This window comes from Phycodurus eques, chromosome 13 (genome assembly GCF_024500275.1).
Source record: "Phycodurus eques isolate BA_2022a chromosome 13, UOR_Pequ_1.1, whole genome shotgun sequence".
NCBI classification, from domain to species: domain Eukaryota; kingdom Metazoa; phylum Chordata; class Actinopteri; order Syngnathiformes; family Syngnathidae; genus Phycodurus; species Phycodurus eques.
Window position 1 is genome coordinate 22,620,784 of NC_084537.1, and position 14,908 is coordinate 22,635,691.

General features: G+C 41.0%; 2 protein-coding genes across 20 annotated transcripts in view; one reads left to right on the forward strand and one right to left on the reverse strand.

Moving 5' to 3' along the window:
* Positions 1 to 11,918, forward strand: part of obscnb (obscurin, cytoskeletal calmodulin and titin-interacting RhoGEF b) — a 61,388-nt gene extending 49,470 nt beyond the window's left edge. For 14 of the 18 annotated variants that reach the window (XM_061693146.1, XM_061693147.1, XM_061693153.1 and 11 more), the window contains 17 exons: positions 257 to 313; positions 2,520 to 2,659; positions 2,734 to 2,934; positions 3,100 to 3,176; positions 3,249 to 3,419; positions 3,500 to 3,659; positions 4,651 to 4,767; positions 4,846 to 5,010; positions 5,544 to 5,702; positions 5,777 to 5,954; positions 6,805 to 6,918; positions 7,002 to 7,169; positions 7,248 to 7,350; positions 8,303 to 8,432; positions 8,535 to 8,625; positions 8,711 to 8,753; positions 9,759 to 11,918. In XM_061693146.1, the coding sequence (XP_061549130.1) occupies positions 257 to 313; positions 2,520 to 2,659; positions 2,734 to 2,934; positions 3,100 to 3,176; positions 3,249 to 3,419; positions 3,500 to 3,659; positions 4,651 to 4,767; positions 4,846 to 5,010; positions 5,544 to 5,702; positions 5,777 to 5,954; positions 6,805 to 6,918; positions 7,002 to 7,169; positions 7,248 to 7,350; positions 8,303 to 8,432; positions 8,535 to 8,625; positions 8,711 to 8,753; positions 9,759 to 10,818 (3,134 nt within the window). In that variant the 3' untranslated portion in view covers positions 10,819 to 11,918. Of the gene's footprint in view, positions 1 to 256; positions 314 to 2,519; positions 2,660 to 2,733; positions 2,935 to 3,099; positions 3,177 to 3,248; positions 3,420 to 3,499; positions 3,660 to 4,650; positions 4,768 to 4,845; positions 5,011 to 5,543; positions 5,703 to 5,776; positions 5,955 to 6,804; positions 6,919 to 7,001; positions 7,170 to 7,247; positions 7,351 to 8,302; positions 8,433 to 8,534; positions 8,626 to 8,710; positions 8,754 to 9,574 lie in introns of all 18 variants that reach the window. The other 4 variants (XM_061693161.1, XM_061693163.1, XM_061693162.1 and 1 more) reach the window with 4 other exon arrangements.
* guk1a (guanylate kinase 1a) overlaps positions 11,636 to 14,908 on the reverse strand; it is an 8,660-nt gene continuing 5,387 nt past the window's right edge. Inside the window, exons 6-7 of one of the 2 annotated variants that reach the window (XM_061693221.1) lie at positions 14,255 to 14,340; positions 11,636 to 13,217 (exon numbers count right to left, since the gene is read on the reverse strand). In XM_061693221.1, coding sequence (XP_061549205.1) covers positions 13,179 to 13,217; positions 14,255 to 14,340 — 125 coding nt within the window. In that variant the 3' untranslated portion in view covers positions 11,636 to 13,178. The other variant, XM_061693222.1, reaches the window with a different exon arrangement.

The following is a 14,908-nucleotide window of genomic DNA, read 5'->3' on the forward strand; positions in this document are numbered from 1 at the left end:
TACTACAAGTATTCTTCAGTTTCAGTTTGTGTCTTCTTGAGCTTGTTTTATGCTTTGATTCCAGAAAATGTGTATTCATGTAAGAGCAGTACAAGACAGTTGTGTTGTGTCTCTGCATGTTTTGCTTGTGTGATGTGTTTACTACTTACAAGCCAATCTTGCTTTGTTGAAGCACCACTTCTTCTCCACTTAAAATGCAATCACTTTATTAATAGCACCCATCAAATGCTCATCCAATCATGAATTTGTTATTCAGACAGCACACAGAATCAGGAAGTGCTCCAGTGGATGAAATCTTGGCCCAAAACTACCAGTATGTATTAAAATGCACCCATTATTATGCAGTATATCAAGACATTTGTTCATGATGATGTTGTCAATGAAGCAAAGATGAATTATTATTACATTTATATTGTATTCTAAACTATAAATGACTTGTCATTTCAAATGGTTTTGTAATGAATTTTAGATTGCAAAAGACACTCACCGTAGGGCTTTTGTTCATGTAGAGCTGTAGTTTTGACTTGCATGCTATTACTAACGCAAGACCATAGACGGTGCAAACCATTTATGAGGGACTTGCTGAAAAATAGTACTTGAAAATGTACAATTTTAACCTCAGAAATTAATTGTGGCGTGGTATCTTTTTAATAAATACATTTACGTTTGTATATAAATTACATACAGTGGGTACGGAAAGTATTCAGACCCACTTAAATGTTTCACTCTTTTTTTATATTGCAGCCATTTGCAAAAATCATTTAACTTCATTTTTCCCACATTAATGTACACACGGCACCCCCATATTGACATAACATAATTGTTGAAATGTTTACAGATTTATTAAAAAAGAAAAACTGAAATATCACACATCCATAAGTATTCAGACCCTTCGCTCGGTATTTAGTAGAAGCCCCCTTTTGAGCTAATACAGTCATGAGTCTTTTTGGGAATGATGCAACAAGTTTTTCACACCTGGATTTGGGGATCATCTGCCATTCCTCCTTGCAGATCCTCTCCAGTTCTCAGGTCTTTCCAGAGATGCTCAAATGGGTTTAAGTCATGGCTCTGGCTGGGCCATTCAAGAACAGTCACGGAGTTGTTCAGAAGCCACTGCTTTGGAATTTTAGCTGTGTGCTTAGGGTCATTGTCTTTTTTGAAGGTGAACCTTCGGCCCAGTCTGAGGTTCTGAGCACTCTAGAGAAGGTTTTCGTCCAGGAAATCCCTGTACTTGGCCGCATTAATCTTTTCTTCGATTGCAACCGGTCGCACTGTCCCTGCAGCTGAAAAACACCCCCACAGCATGATGCTGCCACCACCATGCTTCACTGTTGGGACTATATTGGGCAGGTGATGCGCAGTGCCTGGTTTTCTCCACCCATGCCACTTAGAATTAAGGCCAAACAGTTCTGTCTTGGCCTCATCAGACCAGAGAATCTTATTTCTCACCATCTTGGAGTCCTTCGGGTGTTTTTCTTTTTTTTTTTAAGCAAACTCCATGCGGGCTTTCATGTGTCTTGCACTGAGGAGAGGCTTCCTTCGGGCCACTCTGCCATAAAGCCCCGACCGGTGGAGGGCTGCAGTGATGGTTGACTTTCTAGAACTTTCTCCCATCTCCCGACTCCATCTCTGGAGCTCAGCCCCAGTGAAGCTGGACTCCAGTGAAGGTGTAGAACTATTTTGAGGATGATCAGAAGAAATGGACAGCACCCGAGTTAAATATATTAGTGTCACAGCAAAGTGTCTGAATACTCGTGATATTTCAGTTTTTCTTTTTTAATAAAGCAGCAAAAATTTCAACAGTCAAGTTTTTTTTCTTTTAATATGGGGTGCTGTGTGTACATTAATGAGGAAAAAACTTAAATGATTTTAACAAATGGCTCCAATATAACAGAGTGAGAAATTTAAGGGGGTCTGAAAACCTTCCGTACCCACTGTATATAATGATATATCAGTATAATATAATATAATTTTTGATTACCATCCTGCCCCTTCTTTACCGATTGATTATTAAATCAAATAATGAATTGGATTTTTTAAAGCATCCTTATAATACTATGTAATGTACTTTATAATATCGATTATCTTTAATATATGATATAGTTAGTATATTTGTATATTATACATCTTTTTATTGTTATTATTTAAATCACCTTTTATACCCATTCTATTTTTTATTGGTTTAAAAAAAATAATTCTCGATTGGCTGGTTGTAGTCACATGGATCTACTGCCTTAAAGTCATGCATTTGGCCTCAATGTTGCTTTAAATGGGCAAATCCGGTTCCTTTCGCTATGAAGGTCTTTGGCTTTTGTAATTTCCATCTGCGTTCATAAATGTTACAGTGGTGATTCACCTGTTCATGTGTTTAAATTGGCATGTGAAAAGGGCAGTAGAGTCATTTGGTGCTTAACAGCTCGGCTCCGACTCTCACTGAAGACTAAACTCTGCTGCTAACACCTGCACTAATATTCAACAACACAACTGACTCCCCCTTCCTTCCCCCCTTGCGTTCCCAGCATCACTGCGCGTTCCAGGCGCCGACAGTGACGACGAGACCAAGACCCCTTCGGCTTCTCCACATCACGGTCGCTCCCGCCCCCCCTCCCTCGTGGCTGACTCCTCGTCTGAGTCTGATGAGGGGGATGCCAGGGGAGAGGTGAAATACTGCTATATGAAGCACACCTTAAATGTAATAAGAAGTGAAAAATGATGAGTACTGTGTGCGCGCAGATGTTCGACATCTACGTGGCGACGGCCAACTACGACCCCATCGTGGCCGGCAAAGAATCCATCTCCTTGAAAGAGGGACAGTACGTGGAGGTGCTGGACTCGGCCCACCCGCTCAAATGGCTCGTCCGGACCAAACCCACCAAGATGACGCCGTCCCGCCAAGGATGGGTGTCACCTGCCTACCTGGACAAAAAGCTCAAAGTATGCCTGCGTAGCATCATAACACAAAATTGTGTTTGGCGCCATGGTCCCGCATTGTCGCATTAAAGTGCATGTCACAGCAAAGAGAAGTAAAGTAAAAATGTGACATCAAAATTGCATGCTGGTTTAAGGTCTTACACTGACGATAAACATGTATTCCACCAGCTATCTCCTGATACGGGCGACCTTCCTGAGATGAGCGCAGAGGAGGTGTCTGAGGGAGAGTACAAGAAGAAGTTATTGTAAGTAAAACAAATCTAATCATCATTATAAATACTGTCAGCCTATTAAGCACCACCTCTGTTCTTCTGTAGCCAGTTGATCCAGGACATAATCGGTGGCGAATCAGAGTTTGTCAAAGAGATGGACTTCTTCACGTGTCGTCACCTGAGGCACGCAGACACTCCTGATGCGCCGACTGACGTCAGCAGCCAGAGGGAGGCCATCTTTAGGAACATAAACGACTTAAAGGACTTCCACAGCATGTACGCTGACCACCTCCGAATGACCAGTTGGTCTTTTCGCGTAGCTTCATGGCAGTGACCTTTCCATATGTGCATGGCAGGGCGTTCCTCCCAAAGCTAAATGACTGTGAGACAGATGACGACGTAGCCATGTGCTTCCTGAAGAATAAGGAAGGCTTTGAGAAGTACCTCCAGTACCTTGTAGGTCAGAGCCAGGCCGAAAGTGCCGTCTGTGAAAAAACAGTGCACCGCTTCTTTAAGGTATCACTGCTCGTTTCACATTGTTATTTAACCTTCCTGTTATGCTGTGGGTCAGACTGACCAATTTTACATTTATTTTTAATGTTTACTTTATCAACGTCACCCCATCAAAATACAAGACGTCAAAAATGCTTTGATATCAATGACATGTAAAATGGGCAGCAGTTTACATGTTCTCCCTGTGCTTGTGTGGGTGATCAGCGGGTGCTCCCGTTTCCTCCCACATTCAAAAAATATGCATGTTAAGTTCATAGAAGACTCTTGTCCATTGGTATGAATGTGAATGTGCTAGTTTTTTGTTGTTTTTTTTGTGTCTATATGTGCCCTGATTGACGAAACGATTGGTGTACCCCGCTTCTATTACCGAAAGTCAGTTGGTACAGACTCAAGTTCACTCACAACCCTAATGAAGAAAGGCCCAATAGAAAATGGATGGCTGGGTGATGTGTAAAGCTATTTTACAGTATGATCTCCTGCATATTCAGTTCACTGTTCGCAAATTCACCTACAATATTTGTTTAGTTTTTTCCCATTAAACCAGTCCCCTGATATTTGTTGAAAAACCTGTTGTGCGCTTTCTGAAAAGGTTTGTAAGGGTAATGTTCTAATTTAAAATTACATTAAACTGTCAAATTGACCCAGGGGACATTACTGCTGGTCCGGAGAAACAAATGCAAATGTAAATGCATGTTTAAAAAAAAAAAAAAAAAGTTTTAACATGCATTTAATTATGGAAGACTAATGAAATATCCTTACTGCAGCCATGATACATGAGTTGTCATGCACTAAATATGAACTGCAGTGGTTAGTGATGGAGTTAGATGTAGATATAAACAATATTTATTGGGCTTTTCTTTTGTTTCTGACATTTTTGCACAGCGCGGGTCTAATTAAACTAGGAACAGTGCTGCTGTTCCAGAGTAACGGATATAACAAGGGGGTTCACTTTTTATGTTGCTGGTTTTGTAAAAATGTGCCCATCATGTCAAAGGAGTACACAGAGAAGGAACAAGCCAAAGCAGACCCGGCCGACCCGCCCGTATGCAGTATCAACGCCTACCTGCTGCAACCTCTGGACAGGATTCAGAAGTACAAGGCTTTCCTCAAGGTGACGTCCAGCAGGGGTCGTGTCTCTTTGAGATGCTGTAGCTTCTTGGTTTTAACACAAACCCTCAATGTCAACCAGGAGCTCATTCGAAACAAGGCGAGGAATGGCCAGAACTGCTGCCTGCTGGAAGAAGCTTACGCCATGGTGTCCGCGTTGCCTCAACGCTCGGAAAATACCCACCACGTCTCCATGATTGTGAATTACCCTGCGACTCTTGAAGCATTAGGAGAGCCTCTTAGACAGGTAAATGGATGAGTAATAAGTGTTAGTTTCACTTAAGTTCATAGCCTTTAAAGAGCTTTCATTTTAGTCATACATTTACTGTAATCCCCTGTGGTTCACAAATTCACCTGTTCACGTTTTTCTGTGCAACCTATCCCCCAGATATTCAATGAAAAAACTCTTGTTTTATGATTTTCCTGAAATGCCCTAAAATGCCACCCATATGTCGCCAAAATCTTGTCCAAATAGGAAAGTAGTACAGTACAGTGTTAAGGAAGTATGTTGAAGTAAAGCACTGCGACTGCGAGACTAGAGGAACTAAATTTAGCCTGGGTTAATAAAGTCACCGCACTTCTGGTGCATTTCTTCAGCTACATTCATCATATTTTTTGTCCACTTTCATTCGGTTTGATTTGTTATCATTCCATTTTTTTGTCAGGGAAAATACGTTTGTTGACAAAAACAATGCAAAATTATTAGTCCACAAACATAACACCGTGACTAACACAGACTTAGATGACATTAGTCTCTCCTTAATGTGTTCTTGCTACCAGGGCCCTTTCCAAGTTTGGGAGGGAGCTCCTGGAATAAGGACGTCCTCTCGAGGTCACCACCGCCACGTCTTCCTCTTTAAGAATTACTGCGTCATCTGCAAATCCAAGAGAGACAGCAACACCGACACGCAAACATACGTCTTTAAGAACATGATGAAGGTAAGAACGAACGCCTTCGATCTCTAGTGATCTGCAGCCTGATTGCCATCGACTTTTTCTCCACTCTCCTTCAGCTGAACAACATTGACGTGAATGACACGGTGGAGGGCGACGACCGAGCCTTTGAGATCTGGCATGAACGCGAGGATTCGGTGAGGAAATACACCTTGCAGGCCCGAACGGTGACCATCAAGAACTCATGGCTTAGAGACCTGCGAGAACTTCAGCAGAGACACAGCATGCCTGCCTGGAGTGAGTCGAACGCAAGTTTATTCTCTATTTCATTGCCAAACTCTCACAAGTTTATTATTATTATTATGGTGCATAATCCACTTAAGACAAATAATAAACCCCTTAACTACTGAGCCCTTTTAAACTTTGTTGTTAACCAAAACAGCAATACCTACTGAGATATGTAAACAGTCTCTCAGATGAATTAAATAATACTGCGCATCATTCCCTGCATAGTATTAAAGATGATCTTATGTCATGTAGTATAGATGACATTTTTAACGACAGCGTTCCAGTAGACTGATATGATCGCTCCACAATGTTTTGCACATCCATGTTTGTTCTGGGGAGCCACACGACTTATTTGTTCTGCCCACTCTGCCTCGATTCTCCATAACACATAAGACTTTTGTTTGAGACTAGTTTCACTTGGTATAAATGGTATATTACGGTTAACATCTTTCATTTTATTGCAAAAAGGGGGTTAATGAAGCGGTTGCATGTGGTTGTATTACTGCTCCCTATGAGGCTGGAGTGGAACATTATCTCTACACTTCACTTTTAAGGACACTATGTATTTTTTTTTCACAATTTATAACAGTTTCCCGGTGACTTAATAGCATATCTGTGACGTTTAGATGTTGTCAAAATACCCCAAGGGTGAAGAATTATACTTCACAAATTTCTTTTTTGGGGGCTTACTCACAGATGCATTTTCAGAAATAGGCAGGTAACAAAATATATTATAATAATAATTGATGTATAGGTAGGCACTCCACACACCCAACTATTTGTGCAGTATATAAATAAAAAAATCTATATTTTTAATGATATGTCCTCTTTAATGGTTTTTACTGCTATTTTTTGGTAGGTCCTCCAGACTTTGTAGCAATTCTAGCAAACTGCACAGCCGAGCTTGGGCAGACAGTTAAACTGGCGTGCAAAGCCACAGGAGTCCCCACACCTGCCATCACCTGGTACAAGGGTAAGACATTTCCTCCTCGTCCACAACATCAACTTAACTCGTGACCGTTTCACCAACCCGTCTGATAATTTTTGTGGTCATAGACGGACGTATAGTGGAGGCAGACCCTCATCACATCATCATTGAGGACCCCGATGGCTCCTGCACGCTCATCCTGGATAACATGACAGCAGAGGATTCGGGCCAGTACATGTGCTTTGCTACAAGCTCAGCCGGCAACGCCAGCACGCTGGGCAAGATCACTGTACAAGGTGAGCAGCTCACACACACTCAAAAGACCTGCAATGCAATTTTGTGCTTTTTTACTAGTAATCAATTTATGTCTACAGTGCCTCCAAGATTTGTGAACAAAATGAGGAATGCTATATGTATCGCCGGTGAAGATGCTCAGTTCACCTGCGTCATCCAGAGCGCCCCGAGTCCTAAAATCAGGTACCAATGCTCATACATAGATAAAAGTATAACAACTGACTTAACTACTGTACTTTAAGTAAAAGTATAATTGTACAAACTATAACTAACAAATATAAAAGTTTTTTTAAAAATTACTGTCAGTTATATAGAATACCAGATTGTATATCTCGGCATAACGGGGGGACTGCACACAAGGTAGTTTCCCTCTTCTACTTACATCTACCAACAGCATGTTGTTGTTTTTTCTTTACACCAAGAGCTAGCAAGGTTTTGCTGAATTTTTATGTTAAATTGTTTTATCAAACCAATGCGTTAGCTATGCTAATGTTGTAAACTGAGTAACCCAAAAAATCTAAATTAACTAATTATAATAATAATAATCATATTTGTATGTTTTTTTTTCTAAGATTAGAGAATTTTGAACACGAGAAGTTGGTGTTTTTTTGTTTTGTTTTTTTTTTAGGGTTGCAGACGATACAAGTAATCCGCCTCGAATAATTCTTGGAACCAACAACATCAAACAATTCTCATCAATAAGGCTTGGATAGGAAATCATTTGCATCAGTGTTGTTAATGCTCCCTGGTCATGTCACCGTTTTCCACTTCACTTCATAAGATACTAAGCTCTCAATCAATCAAAACCTCAACCATGGTTGACTTCTCTGTATTTACATTTTTTTTAACATGGTCACCTGTGGAGGTTGAAAAAAAACTTAATAAACCTATTTTGACAAATAAAGGAGTAGGAAGTGTACAGTAGATGTTGGTTTTCCAATGTCAAGAGTAATAGAAACAAGTTGTAAAGTACAGATACCTGTAAAACCTACTTAAGTACAGTAAAAAAAAAAAAAAAAAAGATATTTCTTACTTCCCACCACTGCCAAGTTTTGATAGCAAACTGATACCATTCTGAAATGTTCACGTTAATATTAATAACGCTTGGCTTTGTGCGCGTGTACACACGGTCAAGATGGTTCAAGGACGGACGGCTGCTGAGCGACCAGGAAAAGTACCAGACCTACAGTGAGCTCCGGAGTGGAGTTTTGGTCTTGGTGATCAAAAACGTGACAGATCGAGACCTAGGACACTACGAGTGTGAGGTTGGCCCACATGAATGCATCTGTTGTAAAGCTCTTAATCTTTTTATTTATGGCTACATGTCGGTTAGTCGTCTCTAAATGCAAATTTCTCTTTGTTGCCAGTTGTCCAACCGTCTTGGCAGTGCCAGGTGTGCTGCTGACTTAGTTCCTCCGTCCGCTGTTGGCACTGGTGAGCAGGCCGTAGTTATTGAAGGTGAGAACAGACTGAGTACTTACCGATATCTTACATTTCTGCTCGATTACATCCATTAAATGTATTCTCTCTGCTTACTGTCCAGTTACCGAGCAGGAGACAAAAATACCAAAGAAAACCATCATCATGTAAGTGCAATGCATGCATGATGCATGCTCGTTTCTCGTCGTCATCAAAATACAGTAATTACCCATACATGTGGACACTGTGTAACCTCCAAGGTCAAAACAATTTTTCCCATAAAATTTCGTTCAAGGGTCAAAATTTTGCCATAAAACCTTTATTAACTTCAGAGGCATTTTTTTTTACATTCTTGTCTATCATAATAATGTAAAATTTAATTATATATTAATTCATAAAACACGGCAGAACGTTGCACAACTGGTTAGCACATCTGCCTCACAGTTCTGAGGACCCGGGTTCAAATCCGGCCTCGCCTGTGTGAAATTTGCATGTTCTCCCTGTGCCTGTGTGGGTTTTCTGCGGATTGTATGGTAGGTTAATTGAAGACTCTAAATTGCCCATAGGTGTGAATGATCTATATGTGCCCTGCAATTGGCTGATGACCAGTTCAGGGTGTACCCCGCTTCTTGCCCAGAGTTAGCTGAGATAGGCACCAGCACGACCGCGACCCTAGTGAGGACAAGCGGTACGGAAAATGGATTTCCTTTAATTCGTCTTTTAGCAGCCCTTGTTGAGGCTCCTTCTTTTGGAATAAATATAGCAAAAAATCCACAAAACACTAAAGATGCATTGTACGACCTTGAGAGGTTCCACTGTGTTTGTCTTTAATAAACTTGCAGCGTGGAGTTAATTTTGACTGCGACTGTGGTATGTAAAGTGTGAGCACTAACAATTCTTCCACAAAACTGAAGAAAGGATGAGATGTTCTCACCAGGGTGCTTTCAAATTTAACCTCCAACTTGAATGTTTGACTATCCTACCACAGCATGCTTCTTTCATTGCATCATTCCCATTTTGGACAGCCGCCAGTCACCTTCTAATATATGCTTGCTTGAAGACCTACTCCATCCCTTCCCTGCTTGGACCTGCTGTGTAAAAACTGAACGTGAACCAGTGCAGAGTCCTCTTGGATAACGTCAATAATGTCAGTGGTGGTGGTTTATTAACAGTGAGGAGACAATCACCACAGTGGTGAAGAACCCGCGAATGAGGAGGCACAAGTCACCTGGCGTGACCATCACTGGAGCCCACCGCTCAGAGATGACCGCCTTGGAGACCTCCACCACCAGGACCAGGAGGATGGCCGCTCCCAGGAAAAGCGCAGTGCCAACCTTCTATGTCACGGAGGCTGAAGGTGCCGGTGTCTCAGCGAGCAAGCCCAGTTGGGTCGAGGTGGAGGAAGTGATCGAGTACAAGGTCAATAAGTCTCCCAGGCTGTCTAGGAGGAGGGGTGTGTCGCCCGCCATCTCGGACCGCTCGACCGCTCCTGCAAGACCCAAAAGATCGCCCCCGGAGAACCCGAATGCAAACAATTCCAACAACAATCTGGTGGAGCTGGGTGGCAGGGCCAGCGGCCAGACACTCCCCTGGGAGGAAGAAGAGCCACCTTCTGGTTCAGGAGATCCCCATGAGCTCTCATCTGTTCTTACCACAGGTGGAGAGCCCTATGAAGACCTGGAAGATCAGCAAATTGTCGTCTTTGAACCTTGTGATGATGAAGACCTTTGCGGAAAGCAGGACGCAAAGATGCTAACACGTGGAGGTCGTGTTCTTGCACTGGAAGACTTGGAGGATTACGTCCCAGAGGAAGGAGAATCTTACAGATCAACCAGCTACAGTCCTGCTGAGAAGCCTTGTGAGATCTCTGTACTCCAGAGGGAGGTCGGCGGCTCCACCGTGGGACAACCAGTGCTCCTCAACCTGGGACGCCCCGTCGTGTTCCCAAGGCGGAGGAGCAGATTCTTCGCTCGCCTCCGAGAGCATCTCTCCGACGGTCTATTCCCATCTAATGCGCCGCAAACGAGCGATAGCCAATCTGAAAGGCGTGTCCCCATTCAAGTGAGTCACGCAAAGCTGGAGGTGAAGCCTTCTTACTGCTCTGAGGTGCAGAGGGTGGAAGGAGGGCAGCGGAGCTTTAAAACCAAAATATCAACTCAGACATACAGCTATACATCCGTGGGAAACCCGGTTACCCTTCAAATTAGTGACGATCAGCACCAGAACCAGTAGCATTGAATTCTGTTCACCGCAATCCTCCTTAGTCTTAAACAGCATCGGTTCACGTCCTATCCTAGCTTTCAGTATCTATACAGCTTTTACCGAACCATTCCATATGACAAAATATTTGTTCCTGTCACATGGTATCACGTGTTCATGCGATCCTATTTGGGGCATCACGACAGTCAAACTGAGAGTTTGGTCATCTTCGATTTAGTCAAACCAAATGGTGGACCAGAAACCTTTTTGTTTCTGTAACTGACACCAAAAAAAAAAGATCACTAGACTCAAGTGGAATGATAATTAACATCGCAAATTCTTTAAATTGCTAATCTGATGTGTCTTGAAGCACCTACGGCACTAGAGAGCACACTACATCCAAGTTATGTTACCTCTTCTGTGCAACATTGTTCTGCTTAAAACACTTAAAGCACTGCAGGAGTTCAGAACATTCAGAAAGATGCCATCACATAAAATCAAACACTGGATTGTAAAAAAAAAAATGACTATCCATTTATGTTTTTTTTTGTTTTTAAATACCGCTTTCCTGTTCTGGGCAACCTGTAGCCTATCCCAGCTGATACTGGCAAAAGGCAGAAAACGGTCACAGTCAACAGATCGCAAATTCACAACATCACTGAGCGAGTGAACCACAAAACAGTCAATGGCTTAAAAGTAAAAAGAAAATCTTGATATAGAAACACAGAATTTTTGTTGATGAAGCATTATGCATTTACACATAAATTATAGGTAGCATTTATGTATGAATTAGGTATTTATTGCTTGTGTTGATTTAAAAAGTTGGTGAATCTTTTTTGAGACAACCAGGTATTTAATTGAATTCAATCATTTGTGTGAGTAAGTAATGTATCATGTTGCTCCCATTAATAGTGCAATGACTGTCTTGAGTCTGTTCATGCAGCGCAATAACGTGAGCTCACAGGGTCGTGTTCAGTTCATTTAGATGATTCACTGCATTTTTTTGCTTTTCCAAAGCACTGGGGAGTTTTTAAGTTTAAAGGGATTGAAGTACTCAATTAAAAATCTGGGGTGTTGTATAGTTCGGTGTCATAACACTCTAAATAGATTGTAGTTGCTTGTACTATAAATGTCTTTTTGAAGGAAAAACATGTTTGTCTTTCAAATGTGTTCAAATCTGAATATTAAAAACTTTTGTTTCCATGTTTGTAAAAGATTACAAATTGTTCATGTTGTTATTTCACTTGCATGCTCACAGACAATAATTAGTTAACATGCTGATGGCCATTATAACTCTGTTGATAACCAAAACGGGAGCACCTACCACCGCAAGTACACAAGCTCTCAGATTGATTTAAGTGTGGAGTCTTACGTTCTTTTTTTAAGTGTCGCTATGATAGACATGTCCACCAAAATTCGTCTCAGTCAGTGAAAATGGTGTTGATGTTAAAACACTCCAGGAGGCTCTACTGAGCAAGTCTTTGGTTGGGATCATGTTCCGCATACCTAAAATACGTACATTTACACCAAGATACATGCACGTACACAATTGTAGAGTTTTCAGGTATCATGTGGTCCCCAATAATAATGATTCCAAGAGACTTAAAATATTCAAGTGTGACATTTGATTGTCTTTCCTTTAGTTAGAATTCTCAACAGTCCACTACAGCAATAAATTCAAATGTAAGTTAAATTGTAGTTGTTCTGTTGAAGAAGCATAATTGTGCCTCCCGCCTCCCAAAAAAAAACACCTGACACGATCACTCAATTGTTCGTTATACATAAAATATTGCCTGACATTGGACCTCATTCTAATAAAGCATGTCTTTTTAGCAAAGTTAGCACAAAGTAAAAAAAGCATGAAGTTGAACACATATATGCTTACAGTTGACTCACGCTCCCCTTTAAATACAATGTAATGGATGTGTTTTTTTGTTTTTGTTTTAGCATCAGTATAACTGTAATCACTACATTTCACACTGATTAATCACACAAAGCAAAATGACACTAGGACAAACAGCCAAATAACTGATCTTGACAGACCGGTTGGTCAACGTGTCGGAATTACTTCAGTTAAGTCTGGGGTGGCGAAAAGCTGCATATGGTACCAGTCTCCTAGCAAGCTGACAATTTATTACAATGCAGTTTCTTGAATACAAATGTAAATAATAATATAAAAAAAAAAAAGGAAAGCGCTCCTCGACATAAAAAACTTGTTCCACTTTTTGTAATAATAACTACGTCTAAACACCACATGTAAACCTATATACTGTATTTGGACAAATATTCTGCGGGAAGCCTGAGCTTTTTCTAGACCACTTTTTTTTGGATGGAATGTTCACGATGAGATCGATGGTTTAGTTAGGAGTGAATGGTGTCGTGTTATGCCACATCTACGAAGACATGTTGATTTTCTTGACCATGTTGATTTCCTAAAGGAAGAAATACAACAAAAAAAAGGATATTTACACTATAATCAAGTTATTTGTAGTTCAATACACTTTTTGATTGCAACTTTAAAATTTAAGACAATGGTTGTATCTTTGACATAAAATACAACTTCCTTACACTGGTTAAAAATTTATTAAATGTAGCCTGCAAGCTAAAATAAAACAATTCGTTGGACATTTATTGAATGTAGTATCCAAGCTAAAATGAAACCCACAATAACCCAAACTCACAATAGTTAAATATTAATTAAATGTAGCATTCAAGCTGAATAATAAAACAGAATTATAGGTGTTAAACTGTAATTAAATGTAGCACTGACGAGATATTCAGATTGTGAGCCTTTCAACCTTCTATACAAAAATTAGCAATAGCAACTTGCTACTTGTACCAGTCAAAATTCTGATTGTGCGGCACGCGGTTCATGCTGTAAACACAAAGTATATAGATATACTTTTTCATCATTCATAGTATGCAACATTCCTTTTGCCAATTTTATAACATGATAATGCTATCAACGCTAGTTCACCAATCAGTAAATTTAAATTATGCATTCTCAGTAACTGATTATCCACGAACGGTCACTAGATAGTAATGAACCACTAGCACAATGTTGTTTGAAAGAGATGAAAACCCATCCATTGTCAACACCGCTTATCCTGGTTATGGTCGCGGGGCGCTGGAGCCTATCCCAGCTGACTTCGGGCGAAAGGCGGACTACACCCTGAACTGGTCGCCAGTCAGTCGCAGGGCACATATAGACACGGACAACCATTCGCACTCACATTCACACCGTCACTGAGTGGGAACTGATCCCACGCTGCCCGCACCAAAGTCAGGCGAGTGCACCACTACACCATCAGTGACGATGAAAACCATATTATGGTATTTTTACACTTGCTTGACAACAGCAAATAAACCTCTATGTTCAGGCATTAGCTTGTGTGCTAATGATGTGACATTGAGAAACAGCATTGAGTGGGATGCCATGGCTGTCAACCCAAATCTAATTTCAGCTCACCTCAAGAAGAGCGTCTCTTAAGTGTCCGTAAGCATCTTCCAAGTTGTCATTGACGATGATGATGTCAAACATGTTGGGTTCTTTACCTGCACGGGAGTATCAATATGCTTACGTCGTGTTTGGGTTCTGGTGGTTAATGATCTTCAGCGGGGTACACACATACCAATAGTCAAGACAAATTTTGAGTATTTTTACCCCCTTCCAACATAGTTAGCAAAAGCCTGATTTTCAGATGTCTGTAAAAAAGTTATCTCGAGCGATTATCCCTTGGTTTGGCGTATGTTAAGTGTGATTTTATTTTTTTTTGCTACTCCAATCTGCTCAGGAAATGGTCAGGACAGACTATTGTAAATGTTAAACCTGTCCGATATTTACGTGGATCCTAATGCATCAACACAGAGTTGCCGGCCGGAGCCACGGTGATTGTGGCGTGAAATGGAATGACAGCCAATTGGGAAGCGGCCTGCAGCTTGTGCTGTTGCCAGATAAAAAGAGGGGCAACTGGATGTGTCGAGTGTTTGTCTAACGTAGCGCTGTTCGAATATGGAATGAATTCCCTCGATGTCATCATGCATCTAGAAAAGGAATAACAACCGCTAATTACAGAAAGCAATATATGAAGATATGAAGCATTGCGGCGATATAGAAAAAGCA